Consider the following 19,848-nt stretch of genomic DNA (forward strand, 5'->3'; position numbering starts at 1 on the left):
CTGTTCTGTTTGATTCTACTCTGAATGACTAATAATTGAGATGCTCCAGTAAGTGCCCCAGTGCTGGCTGGGAATTTCCGAATCATTCAAACCACTGGATATTGAGAGATGAGGATAGAACTGATGGATGCTTTTCCATGTGAACATTTTCTTCGAAAACTCTATTTTGCCTCAAATTACCCACTCAAGAAAAGCACAGTATGGAGCTGGAGCATGTTCCCCTATAACACCGAAATTATGCAATTATAAAGTGAGCATCCATAAGCTCCATAAGTTGTGTTTGTAGATAAAAAATCTTTTTCTTATTGGTGTCTTTGCTATTTTCATAGGGAAACTCCCACAGCCATTAAGTAGCTGTCTATTATGACATCTTTTTGAGAGAAGAGGGCCGTATCTCAGCCTCCCCACTGAGCGCAGTCTCATTATAATTTGTCTCTTTGTGTTTCCAAAATGCTGGGCTCACATGCTTAACTCATTAATGAGACTGGAACGCATCTCATAATGGCTGGTTTGTGGCACAAAAGCCACAGAGAGTTAAAAGAATGTTGCAGTTTAATCCATTGGCGCAGGAAATGCATTTGCGATGTCGTTGCCCAGTTAAAGAGGAAAAGTTCCCCTTCCAAATTCAATTAATTGTGCGCACTTTTAATTTTCCACTGCCCCCATTAGGTGTTTTATTAAAATACTGGGAAAGCAGTTTCATACACACCAGGTTGTTTCACCAGTATGTCAAAGAGAATCGTCTTCACTTTCGTTTAAAACATGTTTTTTGGTTATTGTGAGATCACAAAAGATATTTTCTTCACATATTTTCTTCATAAAGCCTGAGTTATTTTGTGACTAATCCTGATTTGACCATAGTGTGCTGCCTGGTGGGAAGTGTTAAACCTCTTATTTTAAACTAAACAAGATTACTCTGGAGGCTGGCATTCAGGAGCTTGCTTTTAGTATAATGCATTAGGGGCTGTGACACACCCCTTGCAGTTCCACTAATTGAACTCTTAGGGTACTTGAGTTTCAAATAGTCTGCTCTAGTAGGGACTTGCCATGGACACCGGAGAGATGCTAACTGCTTCATTCCCCCATGTTATTTTAATGAGGAAGAATGGGTCACCATGCCAACAATACCACCATAGCAATGGGTCTAAAAGTGTCTTTCCCTTGATATTTGCTTCCTGTGTAGGGGTTTATTATGTACTATCATTGTCGTCAAGTATCAGACAAATAGGATTTGAAGTCATAATACTTCATGTCATATAATACGTTGAAGCAACTGACCACAGTTTGAATTTTACTTTCTTCTATTTGGAAGGCAGTTAAAATGTTAATACCTAATAATGTTAATTTTTAATTGCTTATTTTTCCCTGCCAGCGGCTTTCAGATATTCTAACAAAGCTCATCTATTTGATTTCATGTGGCTTCTAAGAGCTTTTATCTTAAGTGGTAGTAATCATTTTTATGTAGACTTTGTTTTTGAAATAGTTTTAGGTTTATCAAAAAATCTAGAAGCCAGTTTTCTCATATTCTTCATAGTTTTCTACACTGTTAGAAAACACTGTTTTCTACACTGTTAAAAGCTTGCATTAATAGAGTACATTTGTTGCAGTTAGTGAACAAATGCTGATGCATGATTAATTACAGAATGTAGTTGATTCAGATTTCTTTAGTTTTTACCTAAAGTCCTTTCTTTATTGTAGGGTACCACACAGAATACTATCTTACTTCTTTTGCCTCTTTAGGCTCTTGATTCTTGGTGTTCCTCAAACTCTGTTTTTGGTGACTTGAACAGTTTTGAGGGATTCCTAGTTAGATATATCATAGAAAAATCTTTATTTAGCATTTGCTGGATTCTTTTTTCTGTAATGATTAGATTATAGAGTCTTGGGAGAAAGAACACAGATATTTGCTAACCGTTGTTTTTTCAGTTTGCTTCACTGACACGCTCTCCTTTCCTCATCCTCCAGATATTTTTCACATTGTACTCTTTGGAAAGAAGTCTTCTGTTCAAACCACACTCACAGGGTGGTAGTTACCCTTGCAGTCTTTGAAGGTGAATGAGGTATAACATAAACTCTTTTGCAAAGAATATTGTCTCTATGTATTTATCATACTATATACTTATTATGGGTTGGCGAATATTTATTTTATGCTTTGGGTTATATTATCATCTGATGCTACCATCCTTATTTTTGTCTCTCAGATTTCTCTAGCTTTGGCTTTTGCAAGTTCTTTGACTCAGTTCCTAAACCCAATGGGCCCTTTGCCATCCATGTCACTGCGCTGTCTCTCCCACAGTGCGACTTCCCACCCCTTCTCTTACATGTTTTTTGCCCCAGTCCAAGAGTAATTTCATTTCTCCTAGGAGCTCTTTTTTTTCTTTCCCGCAGAATGATACTGGGAATGATAAAGCGTATACAAGATAGCGTTTATTTGAGGAATAAATTTAAAAATTAAATTTTAAGTAAAATTAATGAGAATCTTTTACAAGTGTGATTAAAAAGAGAACAGTGGGTTTATTCTTTTTATATTACATATTTTACTACTTGATGTAACATAGTCATTGCTTCCAGTTGGTGTGTTATATATGGATAAAGACTACATAGGTTTTCAAGTAGACCAATAGTATTATAATTGAGATATGAAGACCATATTGTATGCTTCTTCACAGCGACCTTTTACCCAAATGTATTGTTTTGAACCCTACTTACATGTTATGTGTCGTTTCTTTTATTTTGTAGTTTGGAGACAGTGTCTCACTGCATGATTCAAACTGGCTTTAACTCACTGTGTAGCCCAGATTGGCCCCATACTCCCCACTGTCCTCCTGCCTTGTCCTCCTGAATACTGTGTGTACAGGCATAAATATCATATGTCATCAGTGTGCTTAGATGCATTGGATTTTTATGTGGCCGTTGTTACTTTCTTAAATAATAGTGTCATCTTAAGAAATCATGTAAATGTCAAAAGTAGATTTCAATCCATAAGTGATTATTAAGCCAAGTTATCTTTTACTTTGGAGATGCCTTCATGGTTTCTACTGGTTATTTGAAGTCAGTGAAATGTTATTAAATATAAGAGTCAGTTTAAATAAATGAATTCCTTATGATTTCCAAATATGAAATATCCTAGACTTAAAATTCTTTCCTCATGATAAAGACAGGATACGACCATTGATTGAGATGCTTTATATCTTTTCAAATACCAAATATTAAAATTATTTTATTAGTTGCTATAAAGAAGAATTTTTTTGTCTTGTATAAAGAGTAATCATTGGGGCTGGGCAGATAGCTCAGCAATATAAGAGCTTGCCTGGCAAGCACAAGGTCCTGAGTTCGATCCCCAGTACAAAAAAAAAAAAAAAGTAATTACTAATAAGGAAGCCCATTTTTGTTTTAAAGGAAAATAGAACTTGTCTGACAACTTGATTATGGCAAAATTTCTGATTAATCGCTTGACTCTGTTCTGGAAATAATGTCTTAATTGTACTTTTAGTCATGTGTTTTTTTCTTATCACTTATTCAGCAAATTGTGACTTTATATTCAGATTTTGAAGTGAGCATTCGGTTTGGGGAACGAGGGGCCCCGTGAGAAATCCAATATTATTGACGTAAGAAAAACCTATAATGTCAGTGATAAGTGCTGGATACAAAATACTTGGTAATTTTTGTTATGTCTGGATCGCCTTTTCTCTCTGTCTTAAAATTTTCAGATACTGATTGTTATCTACTTTATTCTTATAACTGCTATCATTGCCAAGGGCTTAATTTGGAATTAAATGAGCCTTATGCTTAAGTAATTTATTCTCATTACTTTGCCAAAAAGTGAGTCTCGTGGTGGTTTTAATACTCCAAGGCAAAATGTTTACATTTTTCTTTCACTGAGATGAAAATATTCCTTTTCAATTTCATTTATGTCCCAGAAAAGTAGAGAACTGGAAGGAAATACCGAAGCTGCCATCATCAATCGCAGTTTTCCCTGAATAGTGGAGCAGGGGGCTGTTGTAGAGAGAAGGGTTGGGTTTTTGTTTTCTTTCACTCATGGTTTCTTTCTTTCATTAAAATCTTCCATAGAAGAATATAGTTCACCACAGGCCTCTGAAGGCATCATAGCCAGTTAACATGGCAAGATGGGATTCTCCTTAATTTCCTGTTCATATTTCAGGGGATGCTCAGGGCAGACTTTGCTGCTTTGTGACAGACTTCACAATATTTGCTTATTAAGCTCTAGCCCCGTTCTCTTATTCTGTTAGTGTATCAGAAATAAAACTATCCACCATGAACCTTACATTCCTGGTGGATTTCGTTCTCAGATTTTCTATGTCTGGCAGTTGTAGAAAAATCCCACTAAAATTTTATGATTAGAAATATCATAAATTTCTCTTTTAATCTTAAAAATGAACTTCTAAAAAGATGAAAAGATATACTTGAATTTCTAAGTGGTGGGATACTTACAACTATATAGTAAAATTAACGAATTGTATCACTTACAATTTGGCAGTCTGCATTTATGATATACATGGTAGTAAAACTTCTTAGGTCTTAGGAAAAGAAAGATAATCAGTTGTTTTTGCTGGTTTGTTTGTTTTTGAGGGTTTTTGTTTGTTGGGTTTTTTTGTTTTGTTTTGTTTTTTTTTGGATGCTTTGTTTTATAGTACTGGGGACTGATCCAGGGTCTTTGCACTGAGTATATCCTCAGCCCTTTTGTGACAAGGTCTTGGGAAATTACCCAGACTGAGCTCAAACATGTAATACTGCAGTATTAGACTTTCACAAAGTAGACTGATGTCACTTTGTGAGCAAACAGGTGAATTAAAATTTGAAAAGTCCTTGTCCATTCAGTGACTTAAAATATATCTGATATGAAATATTTCTATAAGCATTCAATCAATTGTCCACTTCTAATTCTACTTTTATAATGAAATTGTCAAGAAAATGTTCCTGTGGAGCATATACTATTGCCTTGTGAGTATGTTTAATGGGAAATAGACACAGAGACACATATAGACACACCCACCCACATATACACTCATATAACTGGACAGGTGAAAGGCCAATTTTCTGTATTGTTACAATTAAGTTTTTGGAAATGCTGCCTTGGAATTGTGTCGAATTGTATTTACCAATGATTCTTCTACTAGGTAGACTGAGAGTGAGATTAGGCCTAACAGGATTTAAAATGTATGAGATGAAGATAGGCAGAAACATTGTTGAAGAGTGACTTATTTGAATGCCTACAAATGTCATGCTCTATCTTACCTTCTGGGGATACAGAGCTATGTCAGTTTTCATAGCTCAGATCTGAATGAGCTCTTCTGGATGATACTACTGAAATGTTACATCACACTCTGTGTGTACAACAGGGAAATTAAATTTCCCAGGAAATTTAAGGTATTTTCTAGCAAAAGTAAGGTAAGCTTAAAAACTGTACTAGATAGTATTTGAATATAGAAAATAATTTTAAATGTTGGGAAACAATTAGAAATTAGAAATGTTTTAGCGCACCTATAATAATATAGAAAAGTACAGAAACTAATACATCAGATTCCAGATTCTTTATATCCATAATGAATTATAGATTTGGCAACTTATTTCAGTATTTTTCCAAAACAGTTTTTTAAGCTTAGTAACTGTAAGTTTAGGACTGTAAGTTTGCAAAACCTTTTAGGATTCTTTTATTTTTTTTTTTAGGAAAATTTTTGGGGATGCATAGAGCCATTCATATATTTGAAGATATTTTTCTGATCAGTCCATCTCTCTACCTCAGAGATTTCATCTTCTCATGCAAATATTTCTAGATTTGGAAAAAAGACAAGGCTTTGCAATCATAGTGTACATGTATAAAAACATGATTTCTCCTGAATGTCTTTGTGATTATACAATAGTGCCGATAATATAATTATATAGTACATTGTAGTAGTCATGCTGCTACACTTTGATTTCGTTCCTTAGTCTTAGTTGATATATTTTTATGTTGCTTTTATGGTAATAGCATGTTTTATTGTCTTTTTTTTTTTTTTTTCATTTTATAAACAACAGTATAGCCTCTGGTTGTGGTGCCAGATGACCATAATCCTGGCATTCTGGAAGGCATTCTTAGAGGCATCTCAGGTTTGAGCTCAGTCTAGGTAATTTACCAAGGTCTTATCTCAAAAGGGCTGGGGAACTACCTCAGTGCAAAGGCCCTTATATCAGTCCCCAGTATTGTAAAACAAAGCAACCAAAACCCCCTTTAAAAACAAGCAAATGAGCAAGAAAAAACAACCCATTGCATTAGCCTTCTTGTATTTGTAAGAAGTTTTACTACTATGCATGTCATAAATGCATATTGCCAAATCATAAATGATGTTGTTCATTAATTTTACTGTATACTTCTAAATTTCCCACTAACACTATATAATTTATATCTTTCAAACACTTAGTGATTGTTTCTATATCTATATAATTTTAATGACATTTATTTATATTTAATTGTGTTATTTTCTATGCCAGTTTATTTGAAATGTATGCTTTAATTTAGCTAACAACTTGGAACATCTTTTTAGATCTTTGTCTTTTCTCTAAATTTCCTACTAAGGTTTATTTATTTTTTGTGGCATTGAGGATCAAGCCAAGGACAATTCTTACCACTAAGCTACATCCCCAGCCTTATTTCTTTTTATTTCTTTCTCTTTTTTTTTTCATTTTGTTTTGATTTTTTGAGACAGGGTCTCTGTGCAGTTCAAGTTGGCTTTGAAGTCAATATGTAGTCCTTTGTCTTCCAAGTGTTCGTATTCTAGGTGTGTCACCTACCTGTATTTTTAGTACCTTCTATTTCATTAGATGGCTGTTGTGGTACACATTTATAATCCTAGCATTCTGGGAAGGCAAGAGTATTGTTGTAGGTTCAAGTCTAGCCTTCTGTGATTCATAATTAAGAGATTTTTATTTTAGTTTCAAAATTCTGGAAAGAAATTCCATCTTCTGTATTTTTCCAATAGGACTTCACTATTTAACCGTGACTTCTACTTGTTATAATAGTCTCAACCCCTTTGTAGTTTGGTCGTCGTAAGAGTCATTTCCTTTAGCTACAAATTCAGTTTCTCCCAGAATCTGAATGAAAGCATTCTTTCTATTTCATTATGGTTTATTTATTTAAAACAAGGAAACACTCTTAAAACTCTGCGCAGTGAAAGTCAGAATCCAACAGCAGTTTGGTGTTAGTACTGAGAACTGAACCTGAGAAGGACACAGATCCTTCTTTTTTTTTTTTATTTTTTTTCAAAGTTTTATTGATAAACAGATAGCAATGAGACAGTTTCAAATGAAATCGGAAGTACAGTTTCAACAAATAATACACTGCATATATTCTTCTTAGTGGTTAATTGCTGTACAAGATGCGGATTTGTGATCTTATTTACAAACACCATTAGAACAAATCATTCTATTCATTAAGAGAATGCAACTGTATATCTATCCCAACCACTTTGAATACACAGATACAAAATGGACATTCATAGGCATACCCCATTTTTTCTAAGTTCTGTTATTGAATATTACAGGTGTGTAAACTCAGCAAAATATTCTAAAAGAGTCCAGTAGCCCATAATAGCATTGGGTCTTCTGTTTAACTGGCAATGTCAGAAATTATTGACCTGAGTCCCCCACAGCTCAACATAACAACATGGCTTTACTTCCTATATTTCGTCTTCATACTTTTCTACTGGATGGTTAAGACCAAGGTAAAGCAGGACTTGTGCAGTAAGAGTTGTAGCTTTTTGGTCTGAGAAGGTCAGTGAAATGCCCTCAGGATTTATCCTGAGATCCTGTACCTCAGATTGTAGAACCTTTGTCAGTGCAGCCATGTGGATGAGTCATGGCCATTGCTTGGCCAGTGAGGACACAGATCCTTCTAAGCTCCGGCTACACTCTATTCACCAGCAGTGATTTTACTGAAACAAGGGCATTTGGGTTTTAAAAGCTCACCATGCACTATAATCAACTTTGAGGTCTGAAAACTATTTTTCAAGACAGGGTGACTCATTTCTCCTCCAAGTGCTTTTTTATGAAGCTCGAGGAACACAAGGAGGTTATCTCATCTTGCTTATGACATGTGCATATCCAGGATGTGGAAAACTACCTGCCTCATACAGCAGCTATATCAGCCTTAACTATGTGTTGAGTGAAATAACTATGCCTTAGCTTTGAGCTACTAAACTGTAGCTCTTTCCTGCTGCTCCCTATTGAAGGTTGTACTCAAATTGTGTTTAAGTCTATCACACTTTGAAGTCTCACCTTGTTTGTGTGGATTTTGCTAATTTTAACCTTTGGATCTTTGGTATCAACTAATTGGGATATTAGTTCAGTTTCACAAGCATGTGTATTGGATTGGTTTGATTCACCAAGCCAACCACAAAGAAATATATGGCAAATTACATGGTGACTTAGCTCCTAGTCGTAGCTTGAGAAAGACTGGCTAACTTGATTTAATCTGTATGTTAGAGTCTAGGAACTAATTTAGAAATAAAACTTTTTTAAAGCCTTAAAAACAAGATTAAAAAGGAAAGATTCACAGGATGAATACATGGACTTAGAAGACATTGGTTTTATCAAAAGACTGGTTTTATTGAAAGCTCGTTGTTTGTAGGTAGTTGATAATTGTTTCTCAAAATTCTATGGAAGGGCATTAAAGTAACTTGAAAGTTATAATAAAATTCAGACTGATTGTTGAAAAGTAATAATAGTTTAACAAGGCCTGAGAAACTCTTCCATTGTAATCATTTCTACATCATTTTATTGTTTCATTTCTACATCATTTTATTGTTTCAGTTTCACCTACAGATGCATTTAACTCTTCTAGACCTCTGTTGAGTTTGCACTTCTCTGTTAAGTTAGTCTGAATACATGAGAGAATCTTACATCACAACTGTTAGTAAGAGTTCTGATACCAGTTGTTTAAATAGGAAACTGTTTATTGAGATGTTATAAATGTATAGTGTTATATTAAGTAATTAGCTGTTTGTTAGTTGTGTGTGTCAATCTGTTTTTTCTAGGTATTAAACTTGGATTAATTATTAAAGATGCTTTTGTTAAAAATAATGAGTAAGATTAGTTTTGCCTTCTAGGACAATTCTGTCTTTGGAAACAAAGTCAAATTATTTAACTGTTGTGGCTGTCTTTATCCAGGGTAATGTGATTTGCGAAGAAGCCTGACATTTCCTTCCTGCGTGTGGCTCTCTTGCCTTCTGTTCCTCTTGCCGGATCACACCTTGTTGTAACACATTTTGTCTTTCTCCTCACCTCTCTGCTCGCTCCTTCTTCAAGCTATGAGTGGTCATAGTCATGCGTTAAAAATGACTTGTTGGCCGGGGAGATGGCTCAGTGGACTAAGCGCTTGCCTGGCAAGCACAGGGGCCTGAGTTCAATCCCCGGTACCAAAAAAAAAAATAAAAAAAAAATGACTTGTTGATACAAAAATCAGAATTTTTATCCATCATGCCTTATCTCATTTATCTTTGTCAAATTCTGTCTGTCTGTCTGTCTGTCTGTCTGTCTGTCTGTCTGTCTGTCTCCCTTATGTGATTTAATGGTCTTCAGTTATTAAACTGAGTTAGTGAATTATGAAGTTATTATGACTTCTAGAGTATGGTTTTATGTAATCTTATGTTTTGCCAAGTTTGAGGAATTTTAGTGCTGTTTCTGGGTAGAATTTTAAAGAGCAATTGATTGATTTGCAAGGTGAGTCTTAAATAACAGTGAAGCTCTACAACATTTTATTTCGCCAGAACAGACCTGGAAGTTAAAGGTTAGTAATGCCTGAATGTGATATTACTCCTCCTCATTAAAAATCCAACAATGTATTTTGTAAATTAATTGATCAAAAATCTGATATGAATGTTTTTAAAATACTGAGGCAGTTAATGTCATAAATGTAGCATTTTTGTCATCAGCTATTAATGAACATTCTCATGTGAGATTGTCTATAATTTCCATCTTTTGTTTTATTTCCTTAATTTCATATATTGTTTCCTCATTCCTTATCCTTTTATGACACTTTTTACTACTCAGTATTACCTCTCTTCAGGTTTTTGTTTTCAAAATAATTTTGAGTAATTTTGAATATTTGGGAAATTATCAACAAAATGTAGGGGAAAGAAACAAATAAACAAACCAGAAAATGAGTTACAGATTTTGGGGGGCTGTAAATAGAGAAAAAAACCTTCTAAGATTTTAGAATGAAGATTCAATTAATGAGTTTAAAATTGAGAAGTCACACCGTTTTTGTTTCAGAGGTTAGAGTCGCAGCTAGGAGAACATTGTGGTGTTCACACTTTGGCATTTGGACTAGAACACGGACAACAGAGATGAAGACACATAGATTTGTACCATAGTGCTTGCTAATGAATGGATTATGGAAGCAAGGAAGGGATTTGAAAAAGCAATGGTTACAAAGTATTACCATTTTCTGAGGATAGTCATAAGTGGAATAGAAGTTGTTTTACTTAGTTTGGGGAAAATAAGAAGTCAAGAGTGTTCTGTTTTGCGCATTTTCAGTTTGAGGTACTCAAGAGAATATACTTGTAGGCAATTCAGTTAATGAATGGCGGTGAAAGGTGAAGGAGGAGTCAGTCATTAGCATGTTTTAAACATGAGAATGTTTAAAATTCTGAGTGTTGCTGAGATCCTAAGGATCTGAGCAGAGGTAGAGGAACGTGCTGCGACTTCCATCAGTGGATGAGGGTAGATGACAGAGAGCCTGTGGAGGATCCAGGGTAGACATTTCATTTACACTGAAGGGTGTTTCGATGGAATTTGTACAAATTAGGAGATACTGTTCTTTGTGAGTTTTTAAAAATGTTATATTTAGTAAATCTCTGGTAAAATTTCAGGGGCCATTCTGAGTCACTTAAGCCAGTCTATTTGATGCTAGAGAAGTGAGTGCCAGGGAATCAGTCCAGTTGGGTTGGTGGTGCCCATCCTTTCCCTTCCTCCCTCTGCCTCTTCAGGGCAGGGATCGTTAGCTGTCACTGCATGCTTGATCAGGTTGGAATTTTCCAGAACATTCTTATGAACATAGGTGTTCTTTGGCCTGCCCCTCAGGATCTTCTTTCTCTTGAAATAAATAAATCCAATATTAAAATAATCACATTGTGACAATTTGTCATCAACATAATTTGTGATTCTCATGAGGAATATTACTAAATGTTTAATGTCACTGATGTTAGTGACAGCATGGAAACCTACAGATGCCAGGTTTATCAGTTCTGTAAGGAGACTCAAAATAGTGAAATCAAGAATAGCTGAATGCTCTTGCTACCCTCAATTTGACCAGAACACTGCCGAACCCCCTACTTTTTGACATGACTGTTCTTTGCGTCTCGATTTAAATTATACAATTTCAAGAGAGGAATTATGAGGTCTATACTGTATCTCACACATTGCTCAGTTCTATACCATTGTGTTATTTTGACCTGTTACAAGTCTGGAGAACATATTTTGAATCCTTTTAGTAGAGGTGAAGGTACTGAAGTTTTGCTTATTGGGATTTTTAGAAAAAAGAAGACAGAAAAGATACTCATGAAAAGTCAAATACAACCTAGGATTCTACAGTTCTATTGGGGGTAAGGAATACTTAAAATGGAAAAGAAGTCATGTATTTGAGACATAATGATATGTTTTAGCCATCCATTAAAAATGTGTTTCAGGGCCCAGGGAGATAGCTCAGTAGAATAAGTGCTTGCCTGGCAAACGCAGGGTCCTGAGTTCAATCCCCGGTACTGGAAAAAAAAAAAATGTTTTTCATCTCTTAATGCTAATTAAAATGTTACCAATGCTGTACTGATGCCAAGTTTTCTTTTTATCTCTCTCTTGGTTTCAGAGGAAGAACTTCTCTCTTTTTCTCAGCATTAGCTTGTTAACTTTCTGGGGGACCTCGCTTTTGGGTGCCCGGTTATACTGGATGGGAAACAAACCACCAAGCTTTTCCAACTCTGACAACCCAGCTGCAGATTCAGATAGCCTCCTGGCTCGCACGCTCACCTTCTTCTACTTGCCAACCAAGAACCTCTGGTTGCTGCTCTGCCCGGACACCCTCAGTTTTGACTGGTCCATGGATGCTGTGCCTCTGCTGAAAACAATCTGTGATTGGAGAAACCTACACACTGTGGCCTTCTATACTGGACTCCTCCTCCTTGCCTACTACGGGTTGAAGAGCCCAAGCGTAGATAGAGAATGCAATGGGAAAGCTGTCACGAATGGCAAGCAGAATGCAAATGGACATAGCTGCCATTCAGAGGCGGAGTACCGGAACTCAGAAATTAAGCCCAGCTTTGCCTCCAAAGCAGAAAATGGCATTAAAAAGAATGTATCACAGACAACACAGCTTCCTTCTACAGAGAACATTGTTGTTCTGTCTTTATCTTTGTTGATAATCCCCTTTATTCCTGCTACGAACTTGTTTTTCTATGTTGGCTTTGTAATTGCAGAGCGAGTATTATATATTCCTAGTATGGGCTTCTGCCTCCTGATTACAGTGGGTGCCAGAGCCCTTTACGTCAAAGTCCAAAAGCGGTTTCTCAAGAGCTTGATTTTTTATGCTACAGCTATGTTAATTGTTTTCTATGGACTCAAGACTGCGATCAGGAATGGAGATTGGCAGAACGAGGAAATGCTGTACAGATCAGGGATAAAAGTAAACCCAGCTAAAGGTAATATTTTATTTTATGCCTTTGCCTGGAGCGTTTCTGCTTTCTCCCTTTTGGCCTCTTTGCTTCTTGCCTTAAATCACAGTATTGCAGAAGATATCCTTTTATGCAATATCGATAACTCTCATTCCTAGTATTTTAAGAGATGTACACGCCAGTTCTGAATCGTATCTAGTATTATATACTTGCAGTAGGGTAATATTTTCTTGTTTATGAGTATGTGTCCAGAAGAATTAGAACAATTATTGTTTATTTGACTGCCATTAAGAATTTAGAAAAATAGTTGGTTCTGCATTTTAAAATACTGACAATGAACATTATGCAATGAAATTCAGGTTATCTCACTAAGGTATCCTCTAGTTTTTCTGTTTTCTAAGCGTATCCTGAGGAAATATCATTTGAATTGCAGGTGAGGCTACTTATGAATCTTGGCATTGTGCCTCAAGAGGTCAGAGTGAGCATTTGGTGGTGTGAGCTGCTGTTAGCTTTGCAGACATTAAACAGTCTGGGTATTTCCCAGTACTTACTCTTTTTATTAAACAGTGCATAAGTCACTTAGGAAAAGCAACTTTTCACCATGGAACAAGAAGAGTAATTATATCTGTATTTGTTTTAGTTTAAATTATGTTATCGAATATCAAAATTCATGTCAGAAGTGAAATTAGGTTCTTTGAAACAAAAGTGAATAGCCAGAAGTTATTCCCTTTGTGTTAGGGAATGGAAATGATGATGGAATCTAGAGAATGCCGGAATGAAAGTAAGTGTATCTTTGGTGAAGGAATGTATCATAGCGAAGGTCCCAAATACTCTTGATCTTCATCATCACCTTTTAAGTTTGTCCTTGAAATTATGCCTGTTTGTACAGCGGTTGAACAGGGATTCTTCTAGTTTTTTTTTTTTTTTTCAAACACAATTCTATGTCAGTATCCAAATGATGAAAGTAAGAAATTGTTCCAAAAATTACAAAAATGACGTGCTAATGTACGCGAGGACATATATATATATAAAGATCTAGACACTCAGAAGCAACTTTGGCATCCTTGTCTTGCAGCACAAATTAAATCAGGAGTTCATTGAGTATCTTCACCTTTCTTTCTTTTTAATCTTTCATTTATTTGTTTGTTTCAAGGTCTTACTATGTAGCTTGAATTTATAGTGATCCTCCTGTTTTCAGCCTCAGTCCTGGGATTACAGGTGTGCACTACCACTCCTGGTTTCAGGGGCCAGCTTGGTGCTGGGCCAGTACGGCATGCGGTACTGGGGATCGAACCCAGGTGCTTGCATTTGCCAGGCAGATGCTTAGACTGCCAAACTATCTCCTTGGCCTACACATTTCTTTAAGCCAAGAAACTGATTGTAGTTATAATGTGTAATAGATTGAAGCAGTTTTAATGGAAAGTAGAAGCATTAAAATTGAGCTAGTACAATAGCATATAATTCCTCAACTCTGAAAAATCATTGCCATGTGGCTTTTGTAGACAATGAACACTACAGTTTATTGAGTGCCTGCACTTATGTCTTGATATAGTTAAAATTGTTGCAGTTGGCTTTTGCTGACTGCTTTTCATCTAGTTTCTCACTACTAGAAGATGCAAGTATACAGGGCAAGTTAATGTTGCCAAATTATGTGCTGTTGATTGAAAAAATATATGTGGTGAGAAATTAAGGAGCCCCCTGCCCTAGAATGTTATTTGCATCAGTGTTGTTCTGAGGATTTATAAAATTATTTAGTTGACATCAGGCTAGGCTACTATTACAGACGGCTAAGATAAGGCTCTATACTTTGATGTGACCATCTAGGCATGTGTAGCCCAAAGCTGATAAGATGGCGCCATGCATTTTGGGGTCCCTGCCCCATTTCGTGTGTTCCCCTGCCATCTCAATGTGTCACCCTGAGGATGTGTTCCAAGATGGCTCCTTATCACTTCCCACTTCAGTTGACAGGAAGAGGGAAAGAAAGGGCAAGTGGGGGGTGTGCCCATTCTAGGAGCAATTCACAGAAATTGGACGCACCATGTTTGCTCACAGATCGCTGTCCACACCTAACTCTCAGGAAGGCTGGGAATTGTTTTCTCTGTTTTGGAAAACCAAGTATCCACCCAAACTGAATTATTCTGAAAGAAAGGGAGGGTGGATACTCAGGTACCAGCATGTCAGTAGAAGTCTCTGTCTCGGAGTAGGTGAAAGCATTTTATAAATGAATAAGTATTCTTCAGCTGTGGTTCGTATTAATAATCTCAATTGTAGTTCTGAATATAATATCTTCGGTGACATGGATAAAGCAGCTCTATCATTTCTTAGTCTGTAGACTCAAGCAGCTACTAAGAATTTCCTGTCCCCAAAGTTTATTTGTATCTTCCTCCTAATGCTTGAGAAGCCCTGACCAGTGTTACAGTAGGTCTTCTGTGACATGAAAAATTGAATTTCTGAAACCAGCTTCCCATCCTGTGTCGCACCCAGCTGCTTTGCATATATATCCTTCACCAACTCAGTTGACAACAACTCCATTTTCTTAGCAGCTCTGGGGCTCATGCATAGCCCCTCTTTTCCTTTCCCAGCCCACATCCATTCCATCAGTAATTTTCTGCTTTGTCTTCAAAAATACCTTCAGAGCTTAACCAATTGTTACTATCTCTACAGCTACTGCCTTTATGCAAGCCGCTGTCATCTTTCTTTTGGATTGTGTATTATTCCTTTCCTACCAATCTCTCAGCTGCTGTTTTCTTGCCTTTTCACATGCTTTGTAAATTTTTATTTCAAGTCAGGCATGATAAATCTTGTATGCAAACTAAGGATTTAATGTAAGGCTTTATGTTAATATGGTTAGCAGTTGGATTGCATCCTTGGTTGGATTTTCTTCCTATTTATTTGTTTATGTTTTGTCTCTCTTGTTGACTTGGATCATCTTCAAGGGCTGTGAGTTTATATTTGCATCACTTTCAGCTGTGATGCACTGTTGCTTTCTGACAGTAAAGTATGGTAGAAGTGTTCTAGTATCTCACAAGTAAATCTCAGCTTCTTTGAAATGACCCCAAATGCTTCTTACTTTCCCTCTGTTGCCTTTCAGATTGAAATAGAAAAGCTAAAAGCAACTGGAGTGTCAGGATGTTCTTCCCTTTCAGCCTTGGGATGACGCTTTTATGCAGTCTTTCCCTAGAGTCAGGCTTTGGATGGAGAATGTGCTGGACCAGTTCCATGAGATTTATCCTTTCTCTGCCCCTTGCAAGAGTCTTACAATAGGTTCTTGGCTCTAATGATGAGAACTAAAGCATCTGGTCAGAATCAGTGGTGAACTGTTGCTAACAGTTTCTGTCTCCCATAGCTCCTGCTCCTGGAATTCTGACCTTGCTGCAAGTGCAGATTTGCCAGTACCACAGTGGTGGTTGACCCTGAGACTGCAGCTCACTGGAAGACACATCACTGATTCTCAGCTTTTTTTTTATTTTTTATTTTTTGTAGGAATGGGGATGATGAGGTGTCTGAACTCCTTCCTCTCTATGGCCAGAACCAGTATCTTTGTTGTTGCATCTCTGGAGTCTACAGCCAATCAGCAGTCCTGTGTGACCCGTGTGCAACACGTGGCAGTATGCATAGCATTCCTCTGCCTGCAGTCCGCTACTGTGTTCTCAGTTCTTTCAAAGGAAAGCGAGATCCTGTACATCTAGTAGTCTTTCCTGTTCTCACTCTAGCCCTGCTTGTCCCTTTGATGTGCCCTGTATGTGCCTTGCTGCTGCTTCTTGGAGTGTGTTTCCCAGGTAGTCTCACCTCTTCCGTTTGTACGATAAGTAAGATGCTTTATAAAAATTGTCTACCCTGCTAACAGCTACCCCTCTGCCTTCTTCCCACCATTCCTTACTCTTCCCATTATTCATATTGCTTAAAGCACTTACCACTACTTGACATATTGTTGTTCCTTTGTTTATATACTTATTGTCTGAATGCTTTGTCATCGTGCACCAAAACAGAATGAAATTGGGCATTTTAAAGAAGATATCATATATGCAGTAATGACAGTGCTTGGTGAAAAGATGGCAGTCGGTAAAGAATATATTGAATAATAAATGTTATACTTACTGTCCAATTCCTTAAAGAACTTAAAACTCTAGTTAGAAAATGAGTGTATATTGATGAGAATAAAGCAAAAGTGTGAAATGTTTTGATGTTTATGTACCAAGTACTGCGATGCTTCATAGTAAGAATGATTAAACTGGAAGTGGAGGTTACTTTAGGATTCTGGGACTACTTCTGTTTTGATGCAGGTAAAACTCTTTCAATCTAGATGCCTTTTTATTTCTATTTATAACATGATATTAATGATTCTGGCTGCCCAAGACTGGCAGCAGTCTTCCTTAAGCAGAAATTTTCTTAGTCTGTTTTTTGAGCTTAGTAGAAGATCTGAAATCCTTTAAGGCCAGTCTTTTAGGAGGTTTTCTGACAGGACAGATTTAGTTAGTTTTTAATTTTTTCCTCTTTTGAAAGCTTTCACAGATGTTGGAAGGCTTCAGTGTAGCACATGCTCTGACAGTCTAACGTGAAGCCTCCTGAAGCATTATACAGTACAACCCTGCCTGCGGGAACGGGTCCTTAGGCAGCTGCCAGTCATTAACTGATTGGATGCAAATGATGATGTGTAGGGCCTGTCAGAGCGACTGTTCTGCTAATTTAGGGTTTGAATCTGGGTGGTGGAGAAATGATAGCTGATTTAGACTATGTAAACCACAAGTCCTGTCTCATTATGTAGTTGATAATGTCAGGAAAAAACTCGACACAGCTGATTACTGTAGTTTGCTGATTTCACAATGACTCTTTGCATTTTTATGCTTAGCAGACAGGAAATTTTCTATGATGATTGTCTTAATGAGCGTGGCACATTGTGTTCAAGTTTTGTCCCTTCAGAACAACACATTGATAAGCCATATTCATTAATATTAGCTCGGTCAAAGCACTTCTGAGTTTATCCTAAAGCAATTATGACCAGTCTTCTTGCAGAATATCTGGCCTTGTGTCCTTATCTCTGTATGGAATTTGACACCATTAATTTCTGTGCTGTGCTCTCAGGGTATTGATCAGTTTTCGCTGTCGTTTTCCCCAGCTCCCTTGTCTCTCTTTTTTGCCTCTTTCCTAACTGATGCAAATTCTCTCCTTAGCCTTTACTTCTCCTTCTATGCAGTATCTGGAGCGTGCCTGGTATACAGGGGTGAGAGAAATGAAGCTTTGATTTGTAAGTTCTGTTCCTTGTAACTTAGATTTTTGTGGAGAATCTGTCAGCCTCTTGAACCCACTTCTTTTCTCTAAAACCAGCTACGTACAAAATTCATTATTAATTAAAGTCATAAAGCCATAGGCAAACAAAGTTGTGGATAAATGAATCAGTGAATGTATGAATTTAAAAAAAGGATAACATACATGGTAACATCTGGTATGTTAAAAGACACTTAAAGATTTGACGTTAAATCTGTTCTCTCCTTATTTGTTTTTTTTTTAATTTTTTTTTTATTTATTAGAGAGAGAGAGAGAGAGAGAGAGAGTGTGTGGTGTGTGTGTGTGTGGCCAGCTCAGCCCACCAGGGGGCAGGGCTGGCTGGCATGTGGTGCTGGGGGATTGAACCGCGGTCCCTGATGCTTTGCCAAGCCAGTTCCAAGTAGGTGCTTTAGACCACTGAGCCATCTCTCCAGCCCTCCTTATTTGTTTTAAGAACATATAGTTTTTAATTGCTGTAAAATACTTTTTCAGTATAGAAACAATAAAATAGGGTTAATCTAAGGAAAACTTCGTGAGCTAAGGTTTTTTTTTTTTTTGTAATAGTGTAATATGTAAATAGGTGAAATTAAGTAGAAAAGATGTCTATGTTATCGTCCACGTTTTTCAAAAGATCTGGATCATTATGCAGGCATGATACATTCCCCTGGCCCAGTATGAATGATATTACTCTAACATAATCTATTTAGATATAGAAAAACCAACACCAAATAGTTGTTTCAGCTCAGCAGTATATGACAGTTTTTCTTCCTTCCTGGATTGCTGTACAATTGATAATTCCACTTCAATTTCATATGATTTCAAGTTTCAACAAATAAGTTTGTTGGAGGAATATTACTGTCTTTAGGAAAGAACTGAAATGTAAACCTCTAGGCCACGTTAAAATTGGCAAATTGTGGATTTTATGTTCTAAGCTCTAACTGAGCATCTTCCTTACTATGGTGAATTGTAATTAAGGAGTAGCTTTGTAATTGTATAATAAATACTATTATATCCCTCCAGTAATTTCTCATGGTACTTCTAAGGGTATGTGAGAATTTTTCAAATGAGGCAGAGATTTTTATAAAATACAGAGTTTCCTCATAAAGTTAGGAAGGGAAACCACTGTAGCATTTTTTTAATATTGGATCAAATTATAAAGCTTTTGATTTTTAACAGAGATATGGTAAAAGATAGTTAGATCTAAATGAACCAGTAAAGGCCAGTTGAGAAAAAAAAAATAGTAGGAAGTGAGCTCACATTTCCATAAAGTAAAGGAATTGTGTGTTTCATCTTTTCACTCTATTGAATTGACAAAAGAAAAAAAAAAATGATGCGGACATAAATACAGTGACAATGTCTCACTGGTTAAACTAGGGTAGAATATTTCAAAAAGCATATTTGTCAAACTATTCAGTTAGTGCCCTTTATAAGTGTTTGTTTATTGGAGAAAGGAAGTGTGGCCATTTTTCAGTTGGGGTAGAGCATCCGCAGAGGTTCAAATACCTGTGGTCTCTTTTCTAAGAAGGAACTAGTATGTAACACTTCTTAGGTTGTGCACCTCTAATGATTCTGAGTACAGTTTTATGTGGACAGAACCTACCAGTCTACAACAAGTTCAATGCAAATGGTCTTGTGTTGTTTTACAAATAAAGTACCCAATATACTAATGATCCTCAGTGTTTCAGATTATCCAGAAGGAAACTTTTATGATCTTTTTGAGCCTTTGAAAAACCTCAATCCTGGTGTTAGCAATTCTTTAAGTTATATTTATGGAAATACGTATTCAAAAGAAAGGGAAATTGGCATATATTTAAAAGAAGTATAAAATTAAATTATTCTGCTGTCCACATTAGTTTTTTGTTTTATAAAAATACTGTAACATAGGGCTGGGGAGATGGCTCAGTGGAATAAGTGCTTCCCTGGCAAG

General features: G+C 36.4%; 1 protein-coding gene across 3 annotated transcripts in view; it reads left to right on the forward strand.

Moving 5' to 3' along the window:
• Tmtc2 (transmembrane and tetratricopeptide repeat containing 2) overlaps positions 1-19,848 on the forward strand; it is a 434,585-nt gene that overhangs the window by 201,570 nt on the left and 213,167 nt on the right. For all 3 annotated transcript variants that reach the window (XM_004623764.2, XM_023716254.1, XM_023716256.1), the window contains one exon: positions 11,855-12,683. In XM_004623764.2, coding sequence (XP_004623821.1) covers positions 11,855-12,683 — 829 coding nt within the window. The remainder of the gene's footprint in view (positions 1-11,854; positions 12,684-19,848) is intronic.

The sequence above is a fragment of the Octodon degus genome, unplaced genomic scaffold, assembly GCF_000260255.1.
Source record: "Octodon degus isolate 3935 unplaced genomic scaffold, OctDeg1.0 scaffold00004, whole genome shotgun sequence".
Classification (NCBI taxonomy): Eukaryota; Metazoa; Chordata; class Mammalia; order Rodentia; family Octodontidae; genus Octodon; species Octodon degus.